Raw genomic sequence first — 27,962 nt, 5'->3', positions numbered from 1 at the left:
GCCTCCTCCCATGATCTGGTCACATTTTCACAGTTTATTACCCTTTACCAATCCAGGACACAAATAATAGATTCTAACTGCTTCTTTGAGTCTTCATTTCTTTATGAGGGCTCCTGTGCCACATGAAATTTGTGAAATAAATTTGCTTTCATTCCTTCTGTTAACCTAGCCTATGTTGATTTAATTCTATGACCCTGCTAGGATGATAATGGAGGTTTTCTGCCCCTGTAGCCTCAAGGTAAAGGTGTCACAAGGCGGGGCCTTTGGTGAGGTGACTAGGTCATGAAGGTGGAAGTTTCATGAAGGAGATCAGTGCCCTCATAAAAGAGACTTCAGAGGGAGGGCCCTCGCCCCTTCCATCATGTTATGAAGCAGTTAGAAAATGGCATTTATGAACCAGAAATCAGGCCCTCCCAAATACAGAATCTTCCAGCCCCTTGATGTTGTACTTTACAGTCTCCAGAAGTGTGTGAAAAAACAAATTTCTGTTATTTGTAAGTTACACAGGTAATTAATGGTACTTTGTTATAGCAGTACACACAGACTAAGATATAGAACAAAAAATTTTCATACATACTTTATTATATATTTTTAAAAATTTGTAAGCATGAATTTAAATTCTATGGTCACCATAGAGATCTATCTTAATTCATTTAAGATGAATAACACTATTATTTATTCATTTATTTATTTTTGGGGTGGGGGGGATTACGAGGAATTGAACCCAGGGGCGCTTAACCACTGAGCCACATCCCCAGTCCTTTTTTGGATCTTTAGAGACAGGGTCTTGCTAAGGAATTTAAGGCTTTACTAAGTTGCTGAGGCTGACTTTGAACTTATGATCCTCCTGCCTTAGCCTCCTGAACCACTAGGATTATAGGGCATGCACCACTACTTCTGGCCAAATAATACTTCTTCATTGTTAGAAATCTTGCTTATGCAAAACAAAAATATGAATTACATTTTTTACAATGGTCCTTTCTAAATTTTTTTTTATAAAATCATAACCAGACTTCACTGAACCTTCTTTCTCTTCAATGGTAAGAGAAGGTTTTCTTGTGAAATGGTATACTAAATACTACAGGCTTTTTTCAAATAAATTTTGAATATAAATATGGACATAATCACTTCAGATACCCAAAGGAGCCTAAAGAACATAGAATTCAACCCAAATATTATGTAGGGGTAAGAAAGGAGATTAACTACTTAGTTGTCTTGAATAAAATAAATAAGAATAAGCTATTAGCAGAGACCTAGGCCAAAGGCCTGACTCTGGGGGACCCACTTGCCCCCAAAAAAACAAACAGAAAAAGTAATGGTGAAAAGCAGTAAAAAACTTCAGTCAACATGGCCATGCTGGGAAGGCAAAGAAAGAGCCAACATCTTGGCCCTGTCTTGAGGTGCTGACAGGCGCTTCAGGTTTAAACAGAGAAGAATTGGGGCAGGGGACAAGGGTCAAGCAGTCTTGGTCAAACGGTGGTCTGGTGGATCGAGGTTTTGGTTTTGGTTCTGGGACGTGGCTCCAGAGAAGCCCTGAAGCTTCCACTTGTTGCTTGGGATGCTGATCTTTGGGACCTAGGACCCTGCGTGGGGGAGGGGCGATTTGGTTCCAATGATTTGATCACTCCTGTTTGGGGGGGCTGCATATCATCATAGGATGATGGGGTGATTTTCTGGAAGGGGTAGGACAAGGAATGAAGTCTTCCATGTGCCACTCCAGGGGTGAAAAACAGGATGCAGCAAATCCTGCCTCGACCTTGAAAGGGAATGAGATAGGTTAGGTAAAGTTAGAGCTAATAAACCCTGTAGCCTGCTGTTTAGGTGAATACCCATTAAATGATTAACAAGCCTATGTGCAGAGCTGAACAGGGACCTGATCCAAATTTTAAAGTAAAGGAGGAAACAGATTCAAGATGGAGGCAGAGATGCCAAGCTTCATCCTGCTTTCAGCTACCCACTGGGCACCTGCAGGCCTAAGTAAAGAATCGGGGCTTTTATCAAAACCGGCTTTTTTTTTTTTGAAAAATTAATGGCAGTCCAGGCATAGTTATGGTGCATGCCCAGGAACTTAGGAGGCTGAGAAAGGAGGACCTCAAATTCAAGGCCAGCCTCAGCCAACTTGGTGAGATCCTGTCTCAAAATTAAAAATGAAAAGAACTAGATGTGTAGCTCAGGGGTAAAACATCCCCGAGTTCAATCCCTAGTACAAAAGAAATAAATAAAATAAAATTTAATAGCAATGTAACTGATAAATAAATGATTGATACCCAAACCTAGGTTTCAATATGGTACATTTGAAAGGTTCAATCTTTAAGTAAACAAATTCAGTATTTTCCTTCTAAATCACGACAAAAATAACAATTATTCTCTCAAGTAAATAATCCTGAGGCTAAAAAGATATTTTTAGATGAAAATTACATTATGAGTTATTACTCAGATACACAGAAAATGAGAACCAGATATTTTAAAATTGGCAAAGGACTATAATAAATATTTTTCCAAAGATTAAATAAAAATGGCCTCTAAATACATGAAAGATTTTCAACATCATTAATAGTTAGAGAAATACAAACCCAAACCACAATGAGATGGTATTTCTCTCTCACACTCACACACACACACACACCTAGCAGACAAGTATTGGCCAAGATGTGGGAAATCAGAAAACTGCACTGCGGGTGGGAATATGAAAGACAGAATGGTGTTTCTTCAAAACAAATATGGGATCATCATTTGATTGCACAATTCCACCTCTCCTGTATACTGGTGAACGTCCAACACCAAGACCAAAGCATTCTTGTCAGACTCAGACAATGTGGAGCTGAGAAGTTAAGAAGGAGGAGGGCTCTTCCCAGTCTGAGAGAAGGGCTTTTTCAAAGACTTTCTAAAAACCCCAAAGATATTTCCCCTTCATTCTAAGTGCACCCCATGCTTTACATACCTTACAAGGAGACACGAATTTCAGTTACAGAGTTTATCTTGAACATTCTTTAAGACCGCAACAATTTAGATAACATGCTGTTAACAGAATGTTTGCCTCTATCAATGGGCATTTCCACTACTGAGCTGACCAACTCCTGCCTTGGGTCTCCAAGACCAGTCAGTGAACTTTGCATTCAAGTAGATTGTGTCAATTTGTCCCCCCTTTTCAGGGGGTAGAGGGGCAGGGGGAAGTATTAGGGATTGAGCTAAGGGGAAACTTGACCACTGAGCCACATCCCCAGTCCTATTTTGTATTTTATTTAGAGACAGGGTTTCACCGAGTTGCTTAGTGCCTCCCTGTTGCCGAGGCTGGCTTTGAACTTGTGATCCTCCTGCTTCAGCCTCCCAAGCTGCTGGGATTACAGGTGTGTGCCAAGCAATTTCTCCCTTTTTAATAGCTTCCCCTTGCCTCAAACTCCTTGCACTCACTAACAGTTTACTAGGACAAATGTATTCCCATTGCAATGCTCTGTCATTCCCAAATAAATAACACTGTTCTTTGGAGAGGCACTCTGATCATTTAGTTTGACAACCCAGAAGAGCAGCAGGAACTTGAACAGATATTTATTCCCCAATGTCCAAAGCAGCATTATTCACAAGGAACAAAGATGGAAACAACCCAACATCCATCAACAGATCAAAGAAAGAACAAAACGTGGTATATACGTGGGGAACTTCTTGGATATAAAGATTATTTTAAGCTGGGCTTGAGGTTGTGGCTCAATGGTAGAGCACTTACCTAGCACATGTGAGGCACTGGGTTCAGTCCCCAGCACCACATAAAAAAACTAAATAAATAAAATAAAGGTATTGTGTCCATCTACAACTAAAAATATTTTTTAAAAAAGATTATTTTAAGCTAAAGACATTTGTAATTTGGCAGATGCAGGAAAAAAGCAAAACAAGGCTTCTTACAGCTTCCCTAACAGGATTTAAAGTAGTAACTTCTGGAATAGGAGGCTGTCATCAACTCCCTTGGACTGGGCCTACCCCAGGACTCACACCCGCAGAAATCAACATGATCACTAACCTCCTTATTTCGTTTTTGTTCTAACACCACATTTGCCCTTCCTAAGCAAACCCCTTTGTTACCCCCATAGAAACTCTTTCTTTTTCTCTTGTTAATGCTCATAAGTCTTAATCACTAGCATAGAGGAAAATTTTTTTTCTCCTTGACGTATACATAAAGGGAACATGATTCAGCCCCAAGAAAGAAGTTCTGACACCTGCATGACATGGATGAACCTTGAAGATATTGTGCTAAATGAAAAGTCAGATGCATAATGATAAATATTATATCATTCCACTTGTATGAAGCAGTCAAATTCTTAAGCAGAAAACAGAATGGTGGTTGGTGTGATGGGATGAGAGAGGGGATAAATACCAGTTATTGTTCAGTAGGTAAAGTGCTTCAGAGTGGGAAGATTAAAAAGTTCTAGAGATAGGGAAAGTGGTGGCTAAGAATAATCTAAGTATATTTAAGGCCACTGAATGTTACACCTAAAAATGATTAAAACATTCAATTGTGTTCTGTGTATCTTACCAATGATTAAAAACAAAACAAAAAAAACCAGATCTATAAACTTCATGATTTACCCTTCAACTAAGTTGAAGTATGAGAGTGATGGAGAAAGAGGAACTCCAAAGCAGTTAGGTACAAATACTGCTAATATCTATAGTCTAAAATGGACATTACAACCAACATAGAAATGATAATATTTAATCTACTCTTTTGGAGGGCACCCTCTAAGTAGATACTAAAAATCACATATTTATCAGACACTTGAATGTATTTCTAAAAATCTCTCAGGGCTTGCAAAATTACATAATGTAACAGGTGTTGTATCCCTAATCTGAGAACCTGAAATCCGAAATGCTCCAAAATTTGAAAATTTTTAAGCATGAATATGGTACAACAAGTGGAAAAACCCACATCTGACCTCATATGACAGTCTCAATCAAAATGCAGGCATACTAAAAATAATAGGCAAAATTACTTTTTGGCCCTCGGCAACTTAGCAAGACTCTGTATTAAAATTTTTTAAATAAATAAAAAGAAGTGGGGAGGTAGCTCAGTGGTAAACAAGCATTCCTGGGTTCAATCCCCAGTACCCAAAATATAAATGGATTTGATTTCGACTTGTGTTTCATCCCCAACATATCCATATCTATATCCAAATATTCTGAAATCCAAAACACTTCTAGTGTCAAGCATTTTGGATGTTCAACCTGTACCCAATGATAAATTAGATTAAATTATCATTACAGGGTTCATCAATAATGAAAGGTGGACAAATGAAAACCCAAGCCCACCCTGATAATGTGGATATAAACTGTCATCACTATGGAAGGGAGGAAAAGAATCAGTACCCCAAGCAAGAATCCAGAATTATTTAAAGAAAATAAAACTGCTCAGGACACATTAGGGCTGAAATAATCAATGTTCTATAATCTTAAATAATATCATTAATTAAAAATAGGCCAAGAAATGAACATTTTACAGATTTAAAAATATGAATGTTTAAACATAAAAAATATGGCTATACATTTAAACATAAAAAAATTATCACTACACATTTTATCTATAAAAGTTTATATATTAAGTGGGACTCATGTTTCAGATTGCCTCTTATTTGGGGAAATAGAAAATTTCCTTTTTGTAGAAGAAAACAGCTCTAACAAGCAAATATGGCTGAACTGGTAAAGGGGGCAAATGAAGTTTAACACAGATTTAGTAATTAGGATGCAAGACCTTCAAATTGCAAGTGCTGTTGAATAAGGTTTTAAAGAACACAAACAATGCAGTAAGTGGTTACATTGGGAAAAGCATTTATATTACCTGATAAGGATTTTTTATAAAATAGTAATGTTATGCAAATGAGTACTTTAGATAAGGATAAAATTTTGAGTGACAGTATGTATTCAAAAATGCTGTGTCTCAAATACCTAGAAAGAAAGATGATATATTTGTAAAACTGTGTTAAATTATCAAAAACGTGATTGTAGTAAATGTATGACATTGAATATGTATTGAAAGAATTTGAATAAAATATTAAGTGTGAGAATAAGAAAACAAATTAACATGTTTTAAAATACAAATGTTTAACTAAACTTATTAAGTAAATATTATGAATATATATTCAACTATTTCATCTATAACCTTAAAAGTTTATATGTTAAAAAGCACTGATATTTCAAGTTGCCTTTCATTTAAATGAAAAGAAAATTTTCTTTTACAGAGGAAAAAACAGCCATAACAAGTAGATATTTATGAATTTTCAGTGATCTCTAATTCTAACTTGCTAATATAACTGCATAATTCATCTGGGGCTGAGCACTTAGGATGTAGGAGAGGAGCTGGCGAAGACGAAAGGCGGCAAGCAGGGTCAACGGCACACACTGGTCCATTGTGCATCACCTCTTCCCTCTCCAGGACCAATACAAATTCCAAAAACAACTGTTCCCTGGTAGAGTGCCCAGGGCCCTCTACTTCAGGAGTCCCATAGATGCAGCTAGCAAACAATCTTGCCCAGAAGACAGACCCAAAAGATTAGCAGGAGGAGAAAAGAGGGCAGGAGGGGAAGAAACCACCTCCATTGGCCCTGTGGGAGAGAAAAGAAAGGCCTGTCTGCACATGGCCTTGGGAAAGATGCCAGCCTCTGCAGGCAGCACAGCCCACTGCATCTGAGTGCACTGCTAAGCTGGTTTTCTAAATGCATCCTTGTTCAGTAACTTTCTTTTCATTTTCCTAAAAATTAATTCAGGGTGGGAAATAAAAATAAAACATTAATAAAAGTCCCTAATAAAAGATTTCAACTTGAGTCTGGTTAAATATAATTTTATAAAAAATAAAGTTCACTGGTGACTTAATAGCAAGGGAAAACCTATTAAAATGTAATACTCTCCTGACAGGTTATACATAGACAGTATCTCAAACGCAAAGATGATTTTCTAGTGTACACTGCTTTTGAGTCACATAGAACACAGAGAACACTGAATGGCCAAGATACAGAAAATGTAGATGAAACCTGGCCGGCTCCAAACTGAGCACATAGGTTCCCCAAGGACTGCTGAGGCACTGCAATTTAGAGAAATATGAGAGGGACCTCAGCAGCCCCGAAAGGCTGCTGCTCCTTCCAGGTATACAGGAGTTTGTGGACATCTTGACCCAGGAGCCCCTGAGGCCCTCCCTCTGTCTTTGGAACACTCTAGTAATTCATTGATAACAGGAAAGTATGAGGGATCTTGTGAGTAGCCAGTACAGCTCCTTTCTTTTCTGGAGGATGCCTATATTAGAACTGGATCTGTTGGAGCTGGAAGGCCTGGGGCTGTCAGATATATGCACCTACAAGATCAAGGACAGCAGCAATGGCAAAATGACTGGGCAAGCAACAGGAGCAGAGCAAGAGAAAAACCCAGGAGGTGGTACCCTCCTAGAGTATAGAACCTTCAACTTATGGAGAGCTCCCGTTGCCAGCATCCACTTCTTGGAATTGAATTTGCTCTAAGGCCAAGACTTATCTCTCCCACCACCTTGCCCTTATTGTCTTCTCTTTCAAACCCCTTCCTTCTCATTCCTTTCCCAAATTAATCATATTCTCTAGCCTCTATTGTGTGGTGGTGCTGATGAATCTGCCAGTTGATTTTTATTTATTTATCTATCTATCTACTCCATTTCTTTCAAAAGCCCTTAAACTAAAGTAAAGGGTTCAAGCAATCGAGTACTGGATCATAGAAATCCCATACCCACCCCCTGGATTATTAACCCCAGAAAACAGGCTTTGTGGAGGCATCAGGGAGTAATAAAGGAGTACAAAATGGAAGACAGTTTTGATTCCAGTTTTAATCAGCTTCAAAGATTGCTCAAATCAGAGGGTAAAGCACTTGCTTGGCACATGTGAGAACTTGGGTTTGATTCCTAGCACCACACAAAAGAAAAAGATTGCTCAAACCTTTGTAGTTTTCTATGGTTACCAGTAAATTAAGTATTTTTCCCAGAGTTAATGAAAACCTTCTAATTTTTAAGACGATTTGCCACAACAGAATGGTTTCCAAAATGCTAAGGTGATTGTCTTCTTTTTTAATTCTGTTCCTTCTTATAATACATTATTTTCCCCAGAGAAATTGGGGGCAAAGGTATAAAACAAGAGGAAATAATACATTATAAAAAATGCAAATATGGGAAAGCACTAAATCATTTCAAAATAGTTGAAACTTTTTCCTTCCAAAAAGTGTTCTTTGTTTTCTACAGTATTGAGGATTCAACTCAGGGGTGTTCTACAACTGAACTATATCCTGGCCCATTTTATTTTATTTTTTTTAATTTTGAGATAGGGTCTAAGTTGTCCATGCTGGACTTGAACTTGTGATCCTTTTTTCAGCCTCCATAGTCCAAAAGGATGTTCTTGAGCTTATTCACTTACAACTTTGCCTCTAACTGTGGGATGATAATTCTAGCTTAGGAAAATCAGATTTCAAATCTTAAGAAAAAACCTTGCTAATAAAATAATTTGTAAGGTTCTGATTTAGCCTTCTGAAAGGCATAAGGTTTGGTCCTGAGTATTTAGTCTTGCCTCCTCCTCATTTGCAATACAGGATACCACTAATCAGTGGGCCTCAGGCACAATTCTAAAGCTACCTTAAGACCATGAAATAAATAATGACATTCTGCCCCTACACCTTGTTCCCACTCCTTCCAAAATTACTGCTGCTGATTTGTGCTGCTGTTTACTCATTTATTTAATAAAGACATTCAATCCCCCTTAAAAAAAGATACAATGTGTTTTTCATTAATTTTGCCTTGATTTTCCCTGACAAATATACCATGTAAGAAACACACAACCACTTTCTCCCATAATTGGAATTTAAAAGAAAATCACAAATGTTAAAAGAATTCTTCTTTGAAACAAGAAACCAAGAGAAAAACATCACTAAAAAGCAAAGCAGAAAGAAATCCACTGTGACACCAAAGCAAGTGAAGCTTACAGATTCCCAAGAGACACTTATGCTCATGGCCACACACAATGTGGTACATCTTAGAGCAATCATCCATCATAAAAAGATCCGCTGATGTTTTGCTTTTTTTTTTAACAGCTATGAGAGTTAGGGATAGGCGGGGGGTGCAGAGGGGAGGATGTGGAAGCAAAGTCACAATGCCTCACCGTGTGGTCAGGGCTGTAGCTGTACTGCTGTGTCCCCTGGGAGTACATGCTCATCATGGGTCCTGCATTCTGAGCCTCCGGTGGTTCGCCAGCTGAGTGGCTATCATGTAACCACTGTGTACCAAAGTGGAGTTCCTGCCTGGAGGGCACAGGAGTGGCCTCCTGAACATTAGAAGAGGTATATAACTCCATAGACTGAAATTGATTTTGATATAGTTCATATTCTTCATCAACAAGCATTTCTCTTTCTCCACCCATTTCCTGCAACTGAGGAGTCAGAAATTCGTGCATTTCCCAGGCTTCTTGGCTGCTGTCTACTTCTTTTCGTTGAGATTGGTAAGAATTTCCCAAATCTAGAAATGGCTCGTCCACAAGTTCTTCTTTAAAATAGGGTTCATCTCTAAATCCCTGTAAGGAAAAGTTGCAAAAAATGTTAAACTGCACCCGTCTTAGAGCTCAGCATGTACCTTAAATGGAACATTAAAATGGTGCCATAGCTGCAGTGCACCACCTCATAAGCACTGCATGGTGGACATGATCAGGAGCTATATTTCTCCATCAAAAAGAAGAAACAGAAGCTCACTTCCAAACAACCCGCAACCCAGAAAAAGGAAAAACAGTAAAATAAGAGGTAGAAATCTGCCCTTGGCAAGGTGAATGACTACTCTAAAAGGTTCATTATACATTAACCACCTGAAAATTCTCCACTGGAACTGGGAACTTTGTCAACTGCCACACTAAATATTTGATCCATGTACTCAATATAAAAAGTAGTACATAAATACAAAAACTAATACTTAAGAAAGCAAAGACTAAAAAATCAGGATCATCAAGCTTAAGTAACTTAAAAGAAATCACAGCTATTCAATGTTCAAAAAATAGGAAGGATAGTAGAATGAAATAGACATTATTATTACTATGTATATGTATGTGAATGCATGACCAATGTGATTCTGCAACTCAGAAAAATGAGAAATTATATCCCATCTGATTCAAATGTATGATATGTCAAGATCATTGTACTGTCATGTGTAACTACGTAAAACAAACAAAAAAATTATAAAATAAATGGGCAGTATATTTCCACTACTTTTAAGTATGATTCATTTGTATCATATAAATATATTTTTCATCTATGCTGCAAATGCATAAGAAAAAGAAAAGAATACAATATGCTTTTCAATTAACTTATAATTTCACTAATTAGAAGCCAGTACATACCACTGAAAGTAAATAGTTCTACATGTGCAGAAATTTTATTGAGTTTCTGGCTAATGCCTAATGTATATATGGATTTGCAGAGCCCCTGACTTAACCCTGGGGAACCTGTCAGTGCAGAGTCCAGTGAGGCCCAATTCCTTCTAAGACATCAATGATAATTCCTATCCTAAGTATTACGGGATATAAATGCCTGGGATAATTCTACTCTTTCCCATTGCTTTCTTCACACAGCTCAACATCATCGTGGTGAAGCTTTTAAATTAATATAAATTTAATATCAAATAATGCAACCTGGTTATGTGAAAAAATAAACTTTAATTAGAGAGTATATTTGAACATATCACATAGATAGGAAATTTTAACCAGAAAAGTCTAGTCTTTTAAAATAAAATGTAATGGACATTACAGGAACACCCATCAGTGTGAGACACTGTCAACACGGTTGCCAAGAATGTCACCAGACATGAGTTATCAAGCAAAGCAAGCCATACTTTAATTGCAAAGAATAAAACACAATTTATTTTAAAAATCAAGAGGAAAACTTCCAAAATCACTTTCTACAATTATAGCCTAAAGTGGGGTTTGACTAAAGAAAGTATTCAAAATGAAATTTTTTTGTATAGTTCCATTTTCTACAGCATTTAAAATACATGTCTATTTTCAACAATATGTTCTCCTCCCCAAATTTGAGGATTATATTAGTGATACAAAATAAAATGTTCATTCTTTGGAAATGCCGTACATATTCCTTGTATCATTTTAAAGAGTCAAAGTAATACAGGAAGGAAAAGATTTCACTTTAAAAATAATAATAGTAACAAGTGAATGGGGATTCTTTAATTTGTATCTACTTAACCAAGGGAGTGGGACAAGCTTTGTCTTCTTTAGAAAAACCTTAGCACAGCAAATCATTTAGATGGGAAATTCACTACATACCTTGGGTGCTTCAAGTATTAAAGATGAATTCATATCAAGAATTGTTCCTGGAGGTTCAGTCTTGTCTTCATTACTGTTTGAATGTAAAATGTAACAACTTTCTTCTTTCTCATCTTCCTGAAAATATAAACCACTTTCATGAGTTTAGCTTCAAACTTTCTTCAGATTAATTCTCATATTGTACAAGTACACAACAAAATTTATGCAAATTGTATCATTAGAACAAATTTACTTTCGTAATTAAAAAGAAAGATGGGCTGGGGTTGTGGCTCAGTGGCAGAGCGCTTGCCCAGCATGTATAAGGCCCTGGGTTCGATCCTCAGCACCACATAAAAATAAATAAATAAAATAAAGGTATTGTGTCAAACTACAAATAAAAAATTAATTTAAAAAATAAAAAAAGGAAAGATATACTTAGGTCAGGGCTTCTCAACTTTAAGTATCCCTTAAAGAAAAATTACTTGGTGATTTATATATATAGCTATCCACCAGGTATATGTTTAAGTACTTTAAACATACTTAACACACTAATTTATTAATACATGCTCTAAAAAGTGGGAACTCATACTAACTCTATTTTACTGATGTGGAGAAGGAAGTACAGCCATTTGCCCCATATCCCACAGCTGGTCAGTTACATATCCAGAAAGCAAACTCAAGCTGCCTGTCACTGAGCTTTGTGCTCCCAGTCACCATGCAGTCTCCAACTTACAGATGAGCAAGATGGGTGCTAGTGAGACAAAATGATTGGCCCAAGAACACAGGGCCTTGCAAACCACAGAGAACTGAGCAAAGCCCACAGCTATCTATCTCAGAGTTCCATTGCCTGTTCTGTCCTCTTCATTCTGAGAATGATGCAATTTTTAAAGTCAGCTTATAATTTTTTTTTCCTTTTGTTTTTTTGGATCTGGTATATTCAAGGTAAGTTTGCAGAAAAGAGGAGACAAATCACATTTATGGTTAAGATGAAAATGTATAACTGAAACTATACAGGTCTAAGTATTACATGTCATATACCTTAATAAAAATAATTTTGTTCTCATAACTATTATATGTACACATTCTCTTGGCCACAACCTGACTTAGGATCTTCTTATTTACATTCTCTTTCTCTGTTTCTTCTATGGATTGAGTAAATCCTCAGTTAACATTAGCTACGCAGCCACCATGTACAATAAGAAAGGGACAGGGACATAGACCTCAGAGGAGATCCGTTTCTGGTTTCTAGAATCTACAGCTCCTGAGTAGTTTTGCTAAAAGAACCCAGATGCTAAAGAAGGAATTACTTAATAGTTTAAAAAAGAAAAAAGTCTTGAAATTGACCTTTCTCTCCATCCCTTTATTGGCCTCCCACTCCTAAGTCTGCTGGCAGCCTTGGATCCACTAAGGGAGTCCTGGGCAAAGTTCCACTCCACAATTATTATGTTCCAAAACACTCTTAGAGCAAGGCCCTGGAGTCTGAGGTTTCTGCAGCTCTGACTGCCAGAAATCACCCAAGAATCCACACTCTTTTGGTACTAAGTCCCATTATTGACACTGCTTCAGAATTCCTAAAACTGCTTAATGGTATAGGCTGGGCTGCTTAAGTCCTATAGGACTAACTATCTTGGGATTTTTCCCATGCGGTGACAAAATTCTAGCAAATAATCACCTAGGTAATCTAGAAAAAGTTCCTTCTACCACCTAAAATAACAAGGAGATGAGGTCCCATGAAAATATTCTTGGTTTTCCCTTCCTTAATTTGTCCAAAAAATCAAACCAAGCACTTCATGGTGTATTACTTACGGGTTAAGATAACACACCAAATACACAAAAAGTCAAGAACCTGATTTAGCTATGTGTTAGATTATATTTTGAAACATTTAAAGTTTCTGTTAAGTGTAATATACAGGCCTTTTTATGTGTACTACATGAAAAATTAAAAAAACTTACTGGGGCTATGGGAGTAGCTCAGTGGTAGAACATGTACTTAGCAGGAGTAAGGCCTTGGATTCAGTCCTCAGCAGCAAAAATTTTAAAAAGTAATACACTGAGGTTTCTTGGAGAAAAAATAGGTGTAATGCATCAACCTTTATCTATATATAAATATAACTAGCTAGCTAGCAGAGTACTTATGTTATTTGGGCAATATATTGAAGTATTTCATAGATTAAAGAATTTAGAGTTCAGAAAGACCTTAGAAGTTCTCTAGACTTGTTCATTCTTCTAAGAAATGAAAAACTTAGGTTACTAGAAAAAAAGTAGTATACCTGTTGATCAAATTACAGAGGTGACCCACTGAAGAGGGAGGCTTGTGAATAGTACATCAAAATTTCTCAATCAGAATCTCTTGAGGGCAAGACTCAGAAAATTGCATTTTAAACATCTCCCAGGTAATTTTTATGTAAAATTACATATTTTTGAGTTTGAAACCCACTGGGCATTATAACTCTGAGCAAAGCTAGAAACAGAGTTCATGTTTCCTAAAATCCAGTCCAACAACCTATCACAACCAAGCTGTTTCAGACATGCTACCTACAAATTAAAAAAAAGGAACAATACAATCAAACAGCAGCACATGTTCCTATGTTCCTGCAGCCAGGAACACAGGGTCTGAAGCAGCCTGGCCAAGTTCATATTCCAGCTCTGCTTTCTGCTAGCATATGACCTTGGGTCAGCTACTCGACTCTCTTGTGCCTCCACTGACTCATTTGTAATGTGAGTACAAAAGGGTGACCTTTAAAGTTGCTTCAGCTACTACTACATGTGGCTTCTACATGTAGTAGACTTAAAATATTGTCATTAGTAAGCACTCTTTAATATTTTAACATCGACTGAAATAATAATAATAATAATTATTATTATTATTATTATTATTTTTGTACAGGGGACCTTAACAGCACCATAACTGAGGTACCCTTCTGTCAGGAAGACTGACCTGACATAGTACATTAAGCAATAAGACTGTTTGATCATATAGAAGTTCTGGGTGCTAGGAGTCACCGGGTACTCTGATGACAGTTGGAAAAGCGTTAATGTCTCATTGTCATAATGTTAAATGATGTGGTTGACTGACTTCAACTTATTGTACTATCTTAACATAATTCCCTAATGAAAGTTAATATGTAAACATACTTACTTTAATTTGCATTAAGGAATATGATAGAAACTTAGATTCTGTGTGCAAAACATGAAGATGAAAATAGTAAAAGTGGTACTAGTAAGACTAGAAATGCTAACAGCTAGCAGATATATAGTAATGTGCTCAGTAAGCACCTACTGAATATAATATTCTTTAAACCCTCAAACCGTATGAGAGACATTATTTTTTCTGATGCTATAAGTCAAGGACATTAAAAAACTTGACTATGATCAAAGATGCATTAAGCAGTGGAACAGGAATTAAAGGTCAGGTGTATTTGCCCCCAAAGTCCATGTTCTTAACTGTTGCAATACTATTTCCTATGTTAACAAATTTCAACACTTAGAGGCCAGACATATTTATCTCCAAAATCCAGAACTATTGCATTATCATTTCTTCTTATATTAACAAAATTCGACACTTACCACCAAAGGTTTACAGATACCAAGGTGTACAGTGCCTGGAGGCACGGCCTTCAGTACCTCCACAGCTTCAGCAAGTGTGGTATTGTCCAAAGAATATTCATTGACTGAGACCAGGCGGTCTCCAGGTAAAAGTTCTCCACTTCTTTCTGCTACACCATCTGCTACCAGGGAGCGGATCACAATCACTGATCTTGTGGGATCTAAAGGGTCCTGTGAGTCAAGCAAAGAACAATGAGCTGATTCCCTGTAAACAAATATGCAGGTTTGCTATGGTTTAGATGTAAGATGTCCCTCAAAAGTTCATGTGTGAGACAATGCAAGAAAGCTTAGAGGCGAAATAACTGGGTTATGACAGTCTTAACCCAATCAGTGAATTAACCCCCTAACAGGAGTTAACTGAGTGGTAACTATAGGCAGGTGGAGTATGACTGGAGGAGGTGGGTCATTGGAGGCATGTCTTTGTATCTGATGAGTGGAGTCTCTCTGCTTCCTAGTGCCATGTTCCCAACTGCTTTTCTCTGCCACACCCTTTCGCCATGATATTCTGCCTCATCTCAGGCCCTGAGGAATGGAGCTGCCTGTCTTTCGACTAAGACCTCTGAAACCATGAGCCCCAAAATAAACTTTTCCTCCTCTAAAATTGTTCTTGTCAAATCTTTTGGTCATAGCAGTGAAAGAGCTGACTAAAACAGGACTTAAGACAGTGTATGTTTAGTGAATCTCATATATTTATTCCATATATTTATTCTGGTAACATTTTTCTAAATCTCTCTATACATCCATAAAAATATTAGCTTATATCAAAGTAAAGATATACCTAAACAGTTTCAATTTAATTTCTGCATGCTCAGTCACATATCAAAGTCTTTTTAAAACTTTTGGTGACTGACATTTTGTTGGACCATGAGAGGTCAGCAAAGAGTTGGGCAAGACTATCTGATATTCTCAAGCACTGTGGATCAAAGACAAACCCATCTATGACTTCCAACTATGACTCCTCTTAGGCCATAAGTAGGCTCTAAGAGAAGCATTATGGGAAATGGCATTCCATTCTTAAATACTTATCAGTAGAGCATCCTCTCATGAAACCACTTAAATTCAGAAAAGTCATGGAAACAACAGCATATTTCACTGTATTTTTATATATATATATATATATATATATATATATATATATATATATATATATATATATATATATATATATATTTATGTCAGGCATGGTGGTGAATGCCTGCAATCCCAGTGGCTCGGAAGGCTTGGGCAGGAAGATCATGAGTCCAAAGCCAGCCTCAGCAAAAATGAGGTGCTAAGCAAGTCAGTGAGACCCTGTCTCTAAATAAAATACAAAATAGGGCAGGGATGTGGCTCAGTGGTAAGTATCCCTGGATTATTCCCCAGTACCAAAAAAAAAAAAAAAAAATACACACACACACACACACACACACACACACACACACACACACACATATATATATATAAAACAAAAATAAAAATATTTATTTATTTAGGGTTAGGGTTGTAGGTCAATTATAGAGTACTTGCCTAGCATGAACAAAAAGCCCTGCATTAAATCCCCAGCAACATACAAACACAAAGTATACTGAAAAATAACATGCAAAGTTATGACATGGTTATCTGGCCCTACATCAGAACTTTTCTAATACACAGAAATGAACTCATGAACAAAACCAATGTATGGATCTTTTTCATCCAGTGAGAGAATCCCATATTTCTTTTCATTAAGCACTGAAAAAAACCACTGATGTTATCAATACATTTGGTTAATTTAAAAAAAACAATTCAGTAACTCCTTTAATGTTTACTTTATCCAACAAATAGATACAAAGCATTTGCTCTGGTTTGCTTTGGTCTGTCTCTATTGTCTCTGCATGCACGTATTGTCCCATATAGGGAAGAGACTCTACTTCTGCCAGCTTTTGTTAAATACTTCCTGAGTGACTAGAGGAAAACTGCCAGGTTTTATGTAGAATTATAAGATTTTGGAATTAACAAAGTGAAGATCTGTCACATTCCCGGCTCTTTTTGAAGGGGCTGGTGACTTTTTTGAACTTTTCTGATCTAGTTTTCTATACCTCTATGTTTTAGACATATAAGGTTCATTTCTAATGCACTGCACTGAATTTTAAACAAATCTACCATATTTAAATCAACAAAGACTACAGAGCTAACTCCTTGGGGAAAAAAAATAATGTCTTCAGTTTATTTTGCTTTTCTCAACTAACCTTGCCTTTCCACCCCCAGCTAAGAGACCCTTGGTAATTTTCTACACGCTCTAATATTTAGTGCCACAATTTATGAACAGAATTAAAAGAAAAAAAATAGTCAAGGGAATGCACTAATAAAGTATACAGTGTTAAACTATAATTACACCAATATTTTCAAGCAGAGGGAGCTATTGCACAGGAAGAGAACAGAAGGAAAAAAGAGCGTGGTGGCATATCAGCAAGCAATCAGTACAGTAATATAAAAAGAGCTGTCTATTTTGTCACCAGCAACCATGAATCACAACACACTTTTCATTCTGAAATATGAAACCATTACATTTTAAGTTTGACACACTAATAAATAAGCTGTACAATTATGTCCTTCATTTAGGATGTCAGTTTTTGATGAAAGGCTTTTTTATTGGGGGGGAAGGGAAACTACATAATAGCTTATTCCTCTCATGAAACACAGAAAGCAGCTAGCAATACTTCATATAATGAGTAAACTTTCTTAGAGAAAATTGCAACAGTAACATAGACCAAAAGTAAATAAATGATTTTCCCTAAGTTGGCTTCAAGCAATCTCTGTAGTTACATATAGTGCTGAATCAAAAAGGACTATTTTTAACCTGAATAGGTGAATGAATACATTTTCAAAATACTACAGGCTGAAATAATTAGAAAGATTCGAATTGTATAATTAGGAAGATTCACCAGGACATGCTGGAGAGAGTACTCTGGAAAGAGTACTCTAGAAAGAGTAATCGACTTCATTTAATGTAGCAAGGGCAGGCAATCACCCATTTACACACAGCAGTCTTCTTCAAACCCTAAACCAGAGCCAGGTGGACTTGCTTACTAAAGTTTATTCAGGTTAGACGGCTAGTCAGTCTAAACACTGGGTCTAAACTACCCCCACTCCCACTGAACCCAAAGACAGCTTCTTTGTCCCTGGGAGGGAAGGGAGTGAAAAACAAAAAAAGAGGAACTACCACCTCTGAAGATGCTCCACTTTGTGCAATCACTGCTGCATTTTCTGGGGTGACTTTTCTGACCATGTAACCACAGAGCTGAATAGAATCCTTTAATGAGGAACAGTCATCTCCTTTCATGGCCATCACATGTAGCAGCCACCCTCTGGAAAAACAGCAGCTGTCACTGCCTACGGGGCGGATGCTATTCTTGAGGCTTTGCTGCGTGAAAAGTGCTGGAACACCAGCCTGACTCAGGCTGCTGCTCTTCAGAAACGTCCATTTCCTGAAAATACAGTCCAGGCTGTCACAGGCACGCTATAGCAAAGAAAGTGTCATAAAGACATTTCTCAAGACCCCTACCCAATCCCAAGGCCCTTCAAACATATTTTAAAGCCACCATCAGATTTCAGCATATTTTGTCATAATTTTTAAATCTCTAATTTTTCTTTTTTGGCAAGAAACACTTGTGTTCAAGAATCAAGATGTTGCTTTAGACTAAATAGCCAATAGAGGGCACTAAAGACTAATCATAGTATGCAAGCTATTCTCTTCCAGAGGAGGTTTTTCCTCTTTATTCAAAAGCTTTATATTATTACACATGCTCTTAACAGTGTCCCATATGTTTGCTTCGAATCAACCATTTATGAAAGTTGCTCCTGATAGCTCTTAAAAATGTTACCAAACTCCTCTACCCAGTTAAGAATAACAAAGTTTCATCAGAATATAGCACCAGGGGACAGGAGAAGAAAACAGACCTGCATTCCACACCTTTCCACTCCACAAGGAAATTTGAGGACCACCTTACTGCTTTGTCTCACATGTGAATGAAACCACCACACCTACCTCAAGAAACCTGCACAACAGGGCTTTTTCTCGGTGTCTCGAAGGGATGCTAACATTTGATATTTATTATAAACATAGGGTGCTTCAGTATTCAGGGAATTGACAGACTCCTCATCTCCATCATTTCCAAGTGGCATCAGCGTACCCAAGCACTCACTTTCCCTCCTCTTCCGCTGAGATGCTCGCAGAGCCGGATCCATTGGATCTTCTCCCTTTTCTATCTGACCTTTACTCTCCATTTCCAGCATCGCTACCTTGGTTCAGCTTCTCGTTATTCCTTGCCTGGGCAAATGTTATGGTTTGCTGATTGGTCTACCATCATTAATCTGACCATCAGTCCACTTTCCTTAGAGATAATGGAATCCTCTTTTTTAAAACAAGTGAGCAGAACTTCTCCTTAAGGTAGGAATTAAAATACTTTAGTGACACCCACTATGTCCTAACTTCTTTATCCTTTATGGAAAGAGTTCCTTCAGATCTACATTTCTGTCCCATCTCTGCTCACTCTCCCCTCATGTACCACTGCCTGCTCCCATGCACCCCACACCCTGTCCCAACAATACAGTAGTACTGAAACTTGGGAACTGTGACACGCTTTGGTTTCCGCTCTGACATGGTGCAAGCCATCGCTTCTGCTAGGAATGCTCTCTTTCAACCACTGCTACTCAAGGAAACAAAGAAAGAGAGAAATTAAATGATTTAACCAAAGCACATGGTAGTAAATGGAAGATCCAGAATTCAAACCAGCTGATTAAATCCCAGTCTTTATGCTTTTAGCCACTAAGCAATGCAGCTTCTCTACCTGAAAGTTAGTTTCTGCTAAATGAAGACTGAAAGAAGACAAACATGTTAGGAAAGAACATTTATCATCCTTTCCAAGTGTGTAAAACTGAGTCCTTCAAATATCACACTTGGCCAATAGAGGTTTATATTTCATTACGTAGCAGAGGAAAGCGAAGAATGCACAACATGCTACACATCCAGGTAAGTCACGCACTTCCTTGTTTAATTTGTTTACTTTCTTGAGAAGCTACTCATTTGGGGAGCATAAGAACACCTTTTCCCGGGTGAAGGCAAACATGTGACAATCATTATGCCCAAACGGATGGGAGTCGAAGTTTCTGAAGTGTCTATAAAATGTATTATGTGAATATTTGTGTACACTCCCAGAGATCAAAGGGACCAGATCTCATATAAACTAAAGCAGAGTGCAGGGGCGTCACCTGGGGTGGGGAGAGGTTCCACTGAAATGTGGGCTGTCAAGACAAATAGCGCCTGGAAGATGTGGAGGGCTGTAGTTGCGAAGTTCTCCGCAACCTAGCTACAAATATAAGAAAGCAGCTCAGACATACTCCCTGGAAAAGCATGAAGTAGGGGACTCCATATAAAGAGGGCACACAGGAACGAACAAGAAAAGTAGTTACACTTTCTCCATTTTTAACAAACTGGCAAAAGTATAATTAAGACGGATTTTCTTAAATAAGAGAAATGTGACATACACACAGAGGCCTGTTCTAACATTTAACATCTCTATGCTTTGCAGTACTGTCCCAATGAAGAAAATTTTTTAAAAAAATCAAGGTGTAACAATGATTTAATCACAATCAAAATAAAGAATAATTTTCAGGGTTTTTTTAAATTTTAAATCTACTCTGCATTTAACACCCAAACTTAAGATATTAAGTAAAGGATAGGGATTCAGAGACCATATAGCAAGATAGCCAAGAACTGGACCTTAGATTATTTCAGACAAAAATTTGGCTACAAATTTGTTTATTTTTGATAATTTTGACACTGTCAACTGAGTGTATTAAAATATAAACTCAAGAGGGGTAATATGGTTCATTCCCAAGGCCTTACTGGTATGTCATCAAAATTCTATACTGTGTTGTAGAGCAGCTCATTGTACCAAACACCTGCTCTGCAGGTGTATTTCAGAGTCCCTCACCAAGAATGAAACAATTCCAGGGAAGGACCAGAAAAACATCAGCTAGCTCTACAAAAGAAACCCCCTCCCAACCAGGGAAGTCAGGATGGGTACACACTATTGCAGAAGTAGGCTTCAAGCTTCCTGTCACAAGTATGTGTTTGTGAGGAAGTTATGTTTCAGAGATAATTCTAAAGTATCTACATAGTTTCTGGACAATGAATATTTGGCTATGTAATATTAGATTGAAAGAGTATTCCAAATAAGCAATAGTCAACTGAGAAGAAGCTATGAAACAGCCAGCAATCAGGTATGAGTTTCTTTAGGAGGCAAGTGTGGCCGTGATCACCTGAGCTAAGTAGTATTAAGCTATGATATAAAACAATTAACAGCTAAATAAATTTTCAAAATAATATCTCATGGAAGTTGCTAAAATGGAGATTACAGATTAAAAGGAAGGAGCTAACTCTCATTCTGGAGGGAGGCAAAAGAAGGAATGGAGTAAGAGCAGCAGCGAAGGCAACGTTTTTTCACACACACAGAGATACGTACATCTTAAGAAGTAAGAGTCTTCTGGAAAGGCTCTGGTGCACAGCTGACATGAATTAAAATTTCCACTGTGAGCAACGCCAGTCAGAAAATAGGAACTAAGAGATTTTTAAAAAGGAGAAAAATGAGAGAAAAAGACAAAGAACACAGATATTCAACCTATGAGTTATAGGATGAAGGTGGACTGAATTCAAGAGACAAGTTCTAAGGACTGGGGAATGTGGCTCAGTGGTAGAGCATTTGCCTAGCATACACAAGGTCCTGGGTTTAATCCCCAGCACCACAAAAGAAAAAAAGAAGGAAGGTGGTGGGGAGCAAGTTTTAAGCTGCAGGATTGTCCGCAACAGGCTGTATACAGTTTCAGAAGTGTCTTCATTTCTCTAAGTCTGTTGCTCCAAGTATAAAATAAGGAAGGTGGATACAAGAGTTATGATCCTTCCCCCAGCTCTATTTTCCTATTAACTAAATTTAACAGTGTATCTTGAGTCAATTTTGTCCTTAATTTCTACCAAACAGTCACAAAACTACTGGAAAAACAAAATAAAACTAGGGATACTGGGCAGGTACTGTGTTGTATACACATATTTCTACCTACTCAAGAGGCTGAAGTAGAGGGGCTGGGGATATAGCTCAGCTGGTAGAGTGCTTGCCTTACATGCACAAGGCCCTGGGTTCAATCCCCATTACCACCAAAAATAAAAATAAAAAGAGGCTGAAGGATCATTTGGAGGAGGATCATTTGGGCCCAAGAGTTCAAAGCCAGCCTGAGCAACATAGAGAAGTCCTGGCTCAAAGAAAAGAAGAAGAAAAAAGTAGATAAAGATGTTAATTCAAAACACTGCATTAACAATACATTAACACTATGGTAACAAATATGGTATAATTTTAGTTAATGCCAATGTTTAGGAATTCATAAAAAGACCATAACTATAAGACTAACTTCCTGGGTATTGTCCATCAAAACAAAACAAGCAAACAACAAAATATCTATGATAACATGTACCCTCCTTTTCTATTAGACAAAACGTAAAACACATTTTTCCCTGCTTGCTATTTTAAGATAGCAACAAAAAACATGTCAGGGACCATTAGTTGAAATGAAAATTACTAGAATAGTTCTGGTTTAAGAGAGTGGGATGTAATTAATTATTTCAAAAAGCTTCTTCTGTATTTATAGTGAAGTAAGGTAATAACTAAATGATTGTACTAAATAATGGGCAAGCTATCTTAATCTAGACTCCAACTGTACTCTTAACTATTCTACAATATAGCAAAGTATTAAACTAATCATACCAATTACCACAACACCATCATGTTCAAAGTGTGTGCCCACAAAATACATTCAGTCCACTCAAGATAGATTAAACAGATATGGTTTCTGGCTTCTTGTGTATTATTGCTTCCTAAACACTATTAGACATTAAGGATAGATTTTTTTCACGCATCATACATAGAACTAAATGGTCCCTGAGCAGCACAGTAAGCACAGCATATAAGGCAATTAAAGTACAATGGAAGACAAGTGGGCAGAGAAACTTGCAGATCAAAATATATCCTAAGGAGGAAACAAAAATCACATAAGCTGTACCTCATTTTATTCTGTATAACTTGGGACTTCAAAAATCTATTTTCAACATAATAATTAAATTGATTTCAGCAGATGTACCAAAGAAATCACTTCTTGAAGGGGTTATTTCTCTTATCCCCTTCTATACTCCCATTAGATATTTTCCTTGGTCATTAGATATGTTCTTTGAGTGTTTCATTTCTTGAAAATTTTACACTATACTCTAATAGTTTGTCTCTATCAGTTACTCCTGGTACAGGACTTTTGCTTGGTTCTATAGAAAACAAAATGAAACAAAACAAGTCAGAAGTACCTTTCATTTGAAAGCCCTATCATCTGGCTGAAATGCCTGAGGTACCACCAAGCAGCCAGTTAACAGCAGTATAATCAAAATGACATTAGTTGAAATGTGAATATACTTAACATTACTGATCTGTATTTAAAAGTGATTAAAATGGTAGGTTTTAAGTTATATACATTTAACCACAATATTTTTAAATGTAGAAAATGAACTGATATATTAAAAATAGCTGCGCATATTCAGAGGGAAAAAAAATCGATTGAAATTTGTTATGAAACAGGGGAGGGGGAGGGTGCTGGGGCACGGTACTGGCCAAATTATATGGCTACTTGTGTTCATGTATGAATACATAACAAAAAAATCCCATCCCAACTATAATGCACCAACAAAATGTAGAAAAAAGAAAGTTATTAAGATTCAGGGAAATTATAGACATGTGAAACTTAAAATTTTTCAAATATTAATTTTGGAATTTATTTTAATTTTCTACACAAATCACTCAACTTCACCTAAACAAATACTCGTTGAGTGATATTGGTCAAGTTGTTGATTAGATGAGACTTGACTTTCTCATCTGTAAATGGAAATAATAGCATAGATTTTAGAGTTGTTAAAGGTATTAAATTAGATAAAGCATGCAAAGTTTCTAGTAAGTCCACAGTAATCAATTCATAAACACTGCTATTATTATCACTGTGAAGGATAGAAAAGAAGCTAGTAAGCCAGGCAGGATGGTGCACACCAACTCAGGAGGCTGAGGCAGGAGGAACAGAATGCAGGGAGGAAAAAAAAAAAAAGTTAGCAGGATATATGGGTTTGAGGAGTTATCAGTTTCCATCTCATTTATTGCATGCTAAATTCAACTGAACATGCATGACTGAGACCAACAGTACTATCATTTGTGATGTCACACTTAAATGTTAATTTATGATATAATATATATAACATATATTATAACATACATAATATATGTTAATACAGAGCTGAACCTATATTCTCCAGATTTGTGACCTCTAACTTCCAGATTGTACTAAAAAAGTGGCTCACAACAGCAAGGCACCCTCAGTCCTCATTCTCCTTTAGCAGAAGTGAAGGACAGGAGCCATCTTCAGGCTGGGAGGCTGACAACCACAGCTGCCACATCAAGGACATAGGATGCCCTTCATTCTTAGAAAGATTCTATAGTGTGGTTTTTTTTTTTTTTTTTTTTAATCATTGAAAGGTCAACCGATACTCTGTGATATATGGCACACAATGCATAGAATACTTTGCTAACTTTGAAACTATATAGGAAAAAGGCCAAGGAGTCCTACAGGGAAACTCAAAGCACACACAGTTTATACTCTGGCAGCAAAAATCATCAAATCTCTGCAGAGCTTTGCCCCAGGTGGGAGGAGTAAAGGAAAGGTATCATAAACTTCAAGGATAATGTGAAACAAAGCTTTCAGAACTGTTTTGTCTCTGCAGAAAAATAAAATGGAAATCTCTACCATTTTTCAGTTTAGTCATCATTAGGAAGAATCGGTGTGGTTTCTGGCCTGAGGAGCATACTTTCATGGTTCCATACCACAGACTCAGGAGCTCAGCTCCACCACTTCCTACTCAGGTGGTCCTGAGCAAATTCCTTGACTTCTCAGTGTGTCTCCTCATCCATCACACGAGGATAATTGCAGGGCCTACCTCCTGGGGCTGTAGAAAAGGTTAAATTAGCTAATATATATAAAGTGCTGTAAACATTGCTGGACAGAGAAAGCAGTACATAATTGTTGCCATTATCATCATATGGTCATGTTTTCCAAGTAAAAAATTAGGACATAAAGTTTCTCAGAGGATTTTTCATTAAACAGAATAAAATTTGAAAGACTTAAGCACTTCACAGATACCAAAGAAAACAAAGACATGAAATCAGGACTAACATCAATTCCAGTCATTCTCTGTGCCTGGAATATCCACTACCCACTTGTCTACACAGCCAGCCTCAATGCCTTGTGAAGCCACTTTGGCTGCTAAGAAATAATCCTCAGAATCAGATTTTACTTCCATCATTGCTAAAACCATAGTGTATCCTACAGAATGGCACCTAAGACTGTTTCCTTTATTACAGTGCGACATGTGGCTATTTGTCTACCTCCTTCTCCTAACTGAATTCCAACTCCATGAAGACAGAATTTTTTCACTGCTAGCTCCCTGATGCATTGGAGATGCTCAATAAACATTTGTACATAAGATATTTAAAGGGAGCATGCTTTTTCCATCTATATATCCTCCATACCAGCTTGCATTATGAAAACAACAATTTCTTTGAAAGCTAAGAATGAATGACAGGCAAAGCAGTTCTGTGCTAAGTTTATATTTTAAAATCTTCATCATTACCACCACCATCATCACCATTGTTTTTTAGTAAATGGTAACATTTACCAAAGTGTTGTCATTTTGCTCAGAGAAAAATATGGGTATTTATAAGTGCTCCTTTATTTAGTTCTTATAACTTCGTAAAGAAAATATTGTTTTATTTTGGAGATTATTGTTTTAGTACACTGAGAATAAGAAAAGACTTATAAGCTTGTCCAAAGTCCTAGGAGTATGTGATAGCCAGAGCGCAAACCAGGGCCTCTGGGTCGTTCCTGACTGGGAAGCCAGTGCTCTTAATATACTACATGTTCACCATGGTATAGTGCTAAGTGTAGTACCTGATTAGGGCTGAAAGGTGAACTTGAGCCCTAGAAATGGCATGTAGGAATCAAACAGCCAATCCCCTCTCATGAATCATTAACAGAGTGAACCGCTGGTACTAGGAGGAGGTAGCAGCACTTCCTGGTCTCACTTGGAAAGCTTAGCCTTCCTAGATCACCATCTGGATCCAAATGACATCCACAAGCAAAAAGATCAGTACTGACCATCCTGCCTTGGAAAAAAGAGATTCCCAGTACCTGCTTGTTGATTTGCTTCAGTCATTCAGCCACAGTCTAGGAAAGGCTGGCTTTCATCTACTGTGGGCCTCAACACTGACATAAAAATCAAGTGGGAACTTCCAAAATAAAGCCATGTTTGGAGGCAGGAGAAGAATGGCGATGAGACACCTCTGGAGACCAAGTTTCTCCTTTAGATCCACTCTTTTTTTTTTTAATAGCTGTTCTGTTTTTGTTTTTGTTTTATTACATGGGAGACACAGATGCATTGCAAGACATATCCACTAACTTCCTGGAATATCTTGAGCACTTCATAGGAGAGTTGTGATTACCAGGTATTACAGTAAATCTGAGCATTTTTATGCCCATGTTTTGGCTCTCCGCGGTCATTTCATCAACACTAATATTTATAGTTGTCCACTTCTGAAATACTCACTAAAGGTAATACAGCCAATATATCACATTCAGGCTTCTCTCCTCAGCAGTGCCTTCTAGGGTGAAGCAGAAACGATTGTGGAGACACATTTGTTAAATGGAAAGCTACCCTATGAGCACGCACCATCCAGCTGACAGGCATTTTGCTGCTTGCCCGCTATTCTCTTTCACTCCCATTACACACAATGAGATTTTTTCCCAAATTTGTATTCCAGAGCCATGAAATTCCCGCAAAGTTCAACATCAGGCCTGACTTAAGATCTTTGAGGCCTCCTGCTAATTTCATCCCCCTGCAGCTGCCTCGCTAAGGCAAGCTTTTGATCTGTACTATCTGGATTTCAAGCTGATATACACACAGCCTCTTTGATCTCTTATTAAGTGGCTTCTGGTCTCCTGATGCCTTTAGTCTTGCTGCACTGAGGGTTTTGGAAGTCAGTCGTCATCCTGAGCACACTACAAACTCCACACACCAGGAGTGGACTCCCTTCATTCACCCACTTCGCAGGCTTGAAAAGCAATATTTAAGCCATGAGAGAATTTCCCCAGTAGCCACAATCAATCCACTCCATGAACACACTACGAAGAATTATTTTTCAAATGAAGCAGCTTAAAATGATTTAAAGGATACAGAACTTTCCCATAGAGGGAAAGGAAGCAAATCCTGTGTGAAAAGAAATCTTCAGCCCAGTTGGCACTGGAGCTTATAGTACTTTGATGTTAATAAAAATAAATGTGGACAGGAATCAGGGATGGGTAAAAAGTAGCCTTTATCAGTTCCCCTAAGTTCTGTTAAGCAAAAAGTGACCTTTAAACACAGCTGTGTGATTTTTCAACACCATGCTATATAATATATATGTAAGAATATGAATGCTGCCATTGGTAGCAGATTGACCGCATTTTGCTTATACCAATCTCTTACAAGAGTGAAATGAAGCCAAAGAAATCTAGGGGTGGGTGGGACAAAAACAAACAAAACCCACAAACCAGACGCCAGTGACCACATTACAAGACCACTTGAGCACTGAAGTGAAACTGTCTGACTTGCAGCACATGACTATCCTCTATATTTAGATTCTGAAGAAAGTATCACTTCTTATCAGACTTTTCAATGGCACTATTTTGTGTTCTCTGTATGTTAAAATTATGTCAGTATCTCTAATTCCATACCCTGGATTCTGTATGCTAATCATCTAAGATGATCATAAAGATTGGGCTTCCACAAGCTACCGAATGCTACCAGCCAACACCAAGACTCCTTCAAAACCTCAAGTCTCTTGGCAAAAATTCAAGTCCTAATTCCCCCCACAACATTTTAAAACTCAAATTTCTGATAAACAAGGTTAAAGTTGGAGGAAACAGGAATAGACTTTGAGGCACTAATAT

At 37.4% G+C, this 27,962-nt stretch overlaps 2 protein-coding genes and 1 non-coding gene across 9 annotated transcripts in view; 2 read left to right on the top strand and 1 right to left on the bottom strand.

The window, feature by feature from the left end:
- Patj (PATJ crumbs cell polarity complex component) overlaps window positions 1-27,962 on the bottom strand; it is a 387,785-nt gene that overhangs the window by 262,786 nt on the left and 97,037 nt on the right. For all 7 annotated transcript variants that reach the window (XM_071617901.1, XM_071617905.1, XM_071617899.1 and 4 more), the window contains exons 18-20: window positions 14,847-15,056; window positions 11,301-11,417; window positions 9,144-9,551 (exon numbers count right to left, since the gene is read on the bottom strand). In XM_071617901.1, coding sequence (XP_071474002.1) covers window positions 9,144-9,551; window positions 11,301-11,417; window positions 14,847-15,056 — 735 coding nt within the window. The remainder of the gene's footprint in view (window positions 1-9,143; window positions 9,552-11,300; window positions 11,418-14,846; window positions 15,057-27,962) is intronic.
- Window positions 7,218-7,592, top strand: LOC114100332 (protein AF1q-like). Its single transcript, XM_027945007.2, has one exon. It carries the CDS (start codon window positions 7,218-7,220, stop codon window positions 7,488-7,490), a length of 273 nt encoding a protein of 90 aa, XP_027800808.1. The 3' UTR covers window positions 7,491-7,592.
- Trnav-uac (transfer RNA valine (anticodon UAC)) lies at window positions 21,987-22,059 on the top strand. Its single transcript has one exon. It is a non-coding gene; the product is annotated as a tRNA-Val (tRNA).

The sequence above is a fragment of the Marmota flaviventris genome, chromosome 10 (assembly GCF_047511675.1).
Source record: "Marmota flaviventris isolate mMarFla1 chromosome 10, mMarFla1.hap1, whole genome shotgun sequence".
Classification (NCBI taxonomy): Eukaryota; Metazoa; Chordata; class Mammalia; order Rodentia; family Sciuridae; genus Marmota; species Marmota flaviventris.
Note: the sequence above shows the minus strand (reverse complement) of the source record. Positions and strands in the feature narration are given on the sequence as shown.

What these genes read in the sequence shown, in the direction of transcription:
- LOC114100332 (XM_027945007.2), top strand. Translation starts at nt 7,218, where the DNA reads ATGAGGGATCTTGTGAGTAGCCAGTACAGCTCCTTTCTTTTCTGGAGG.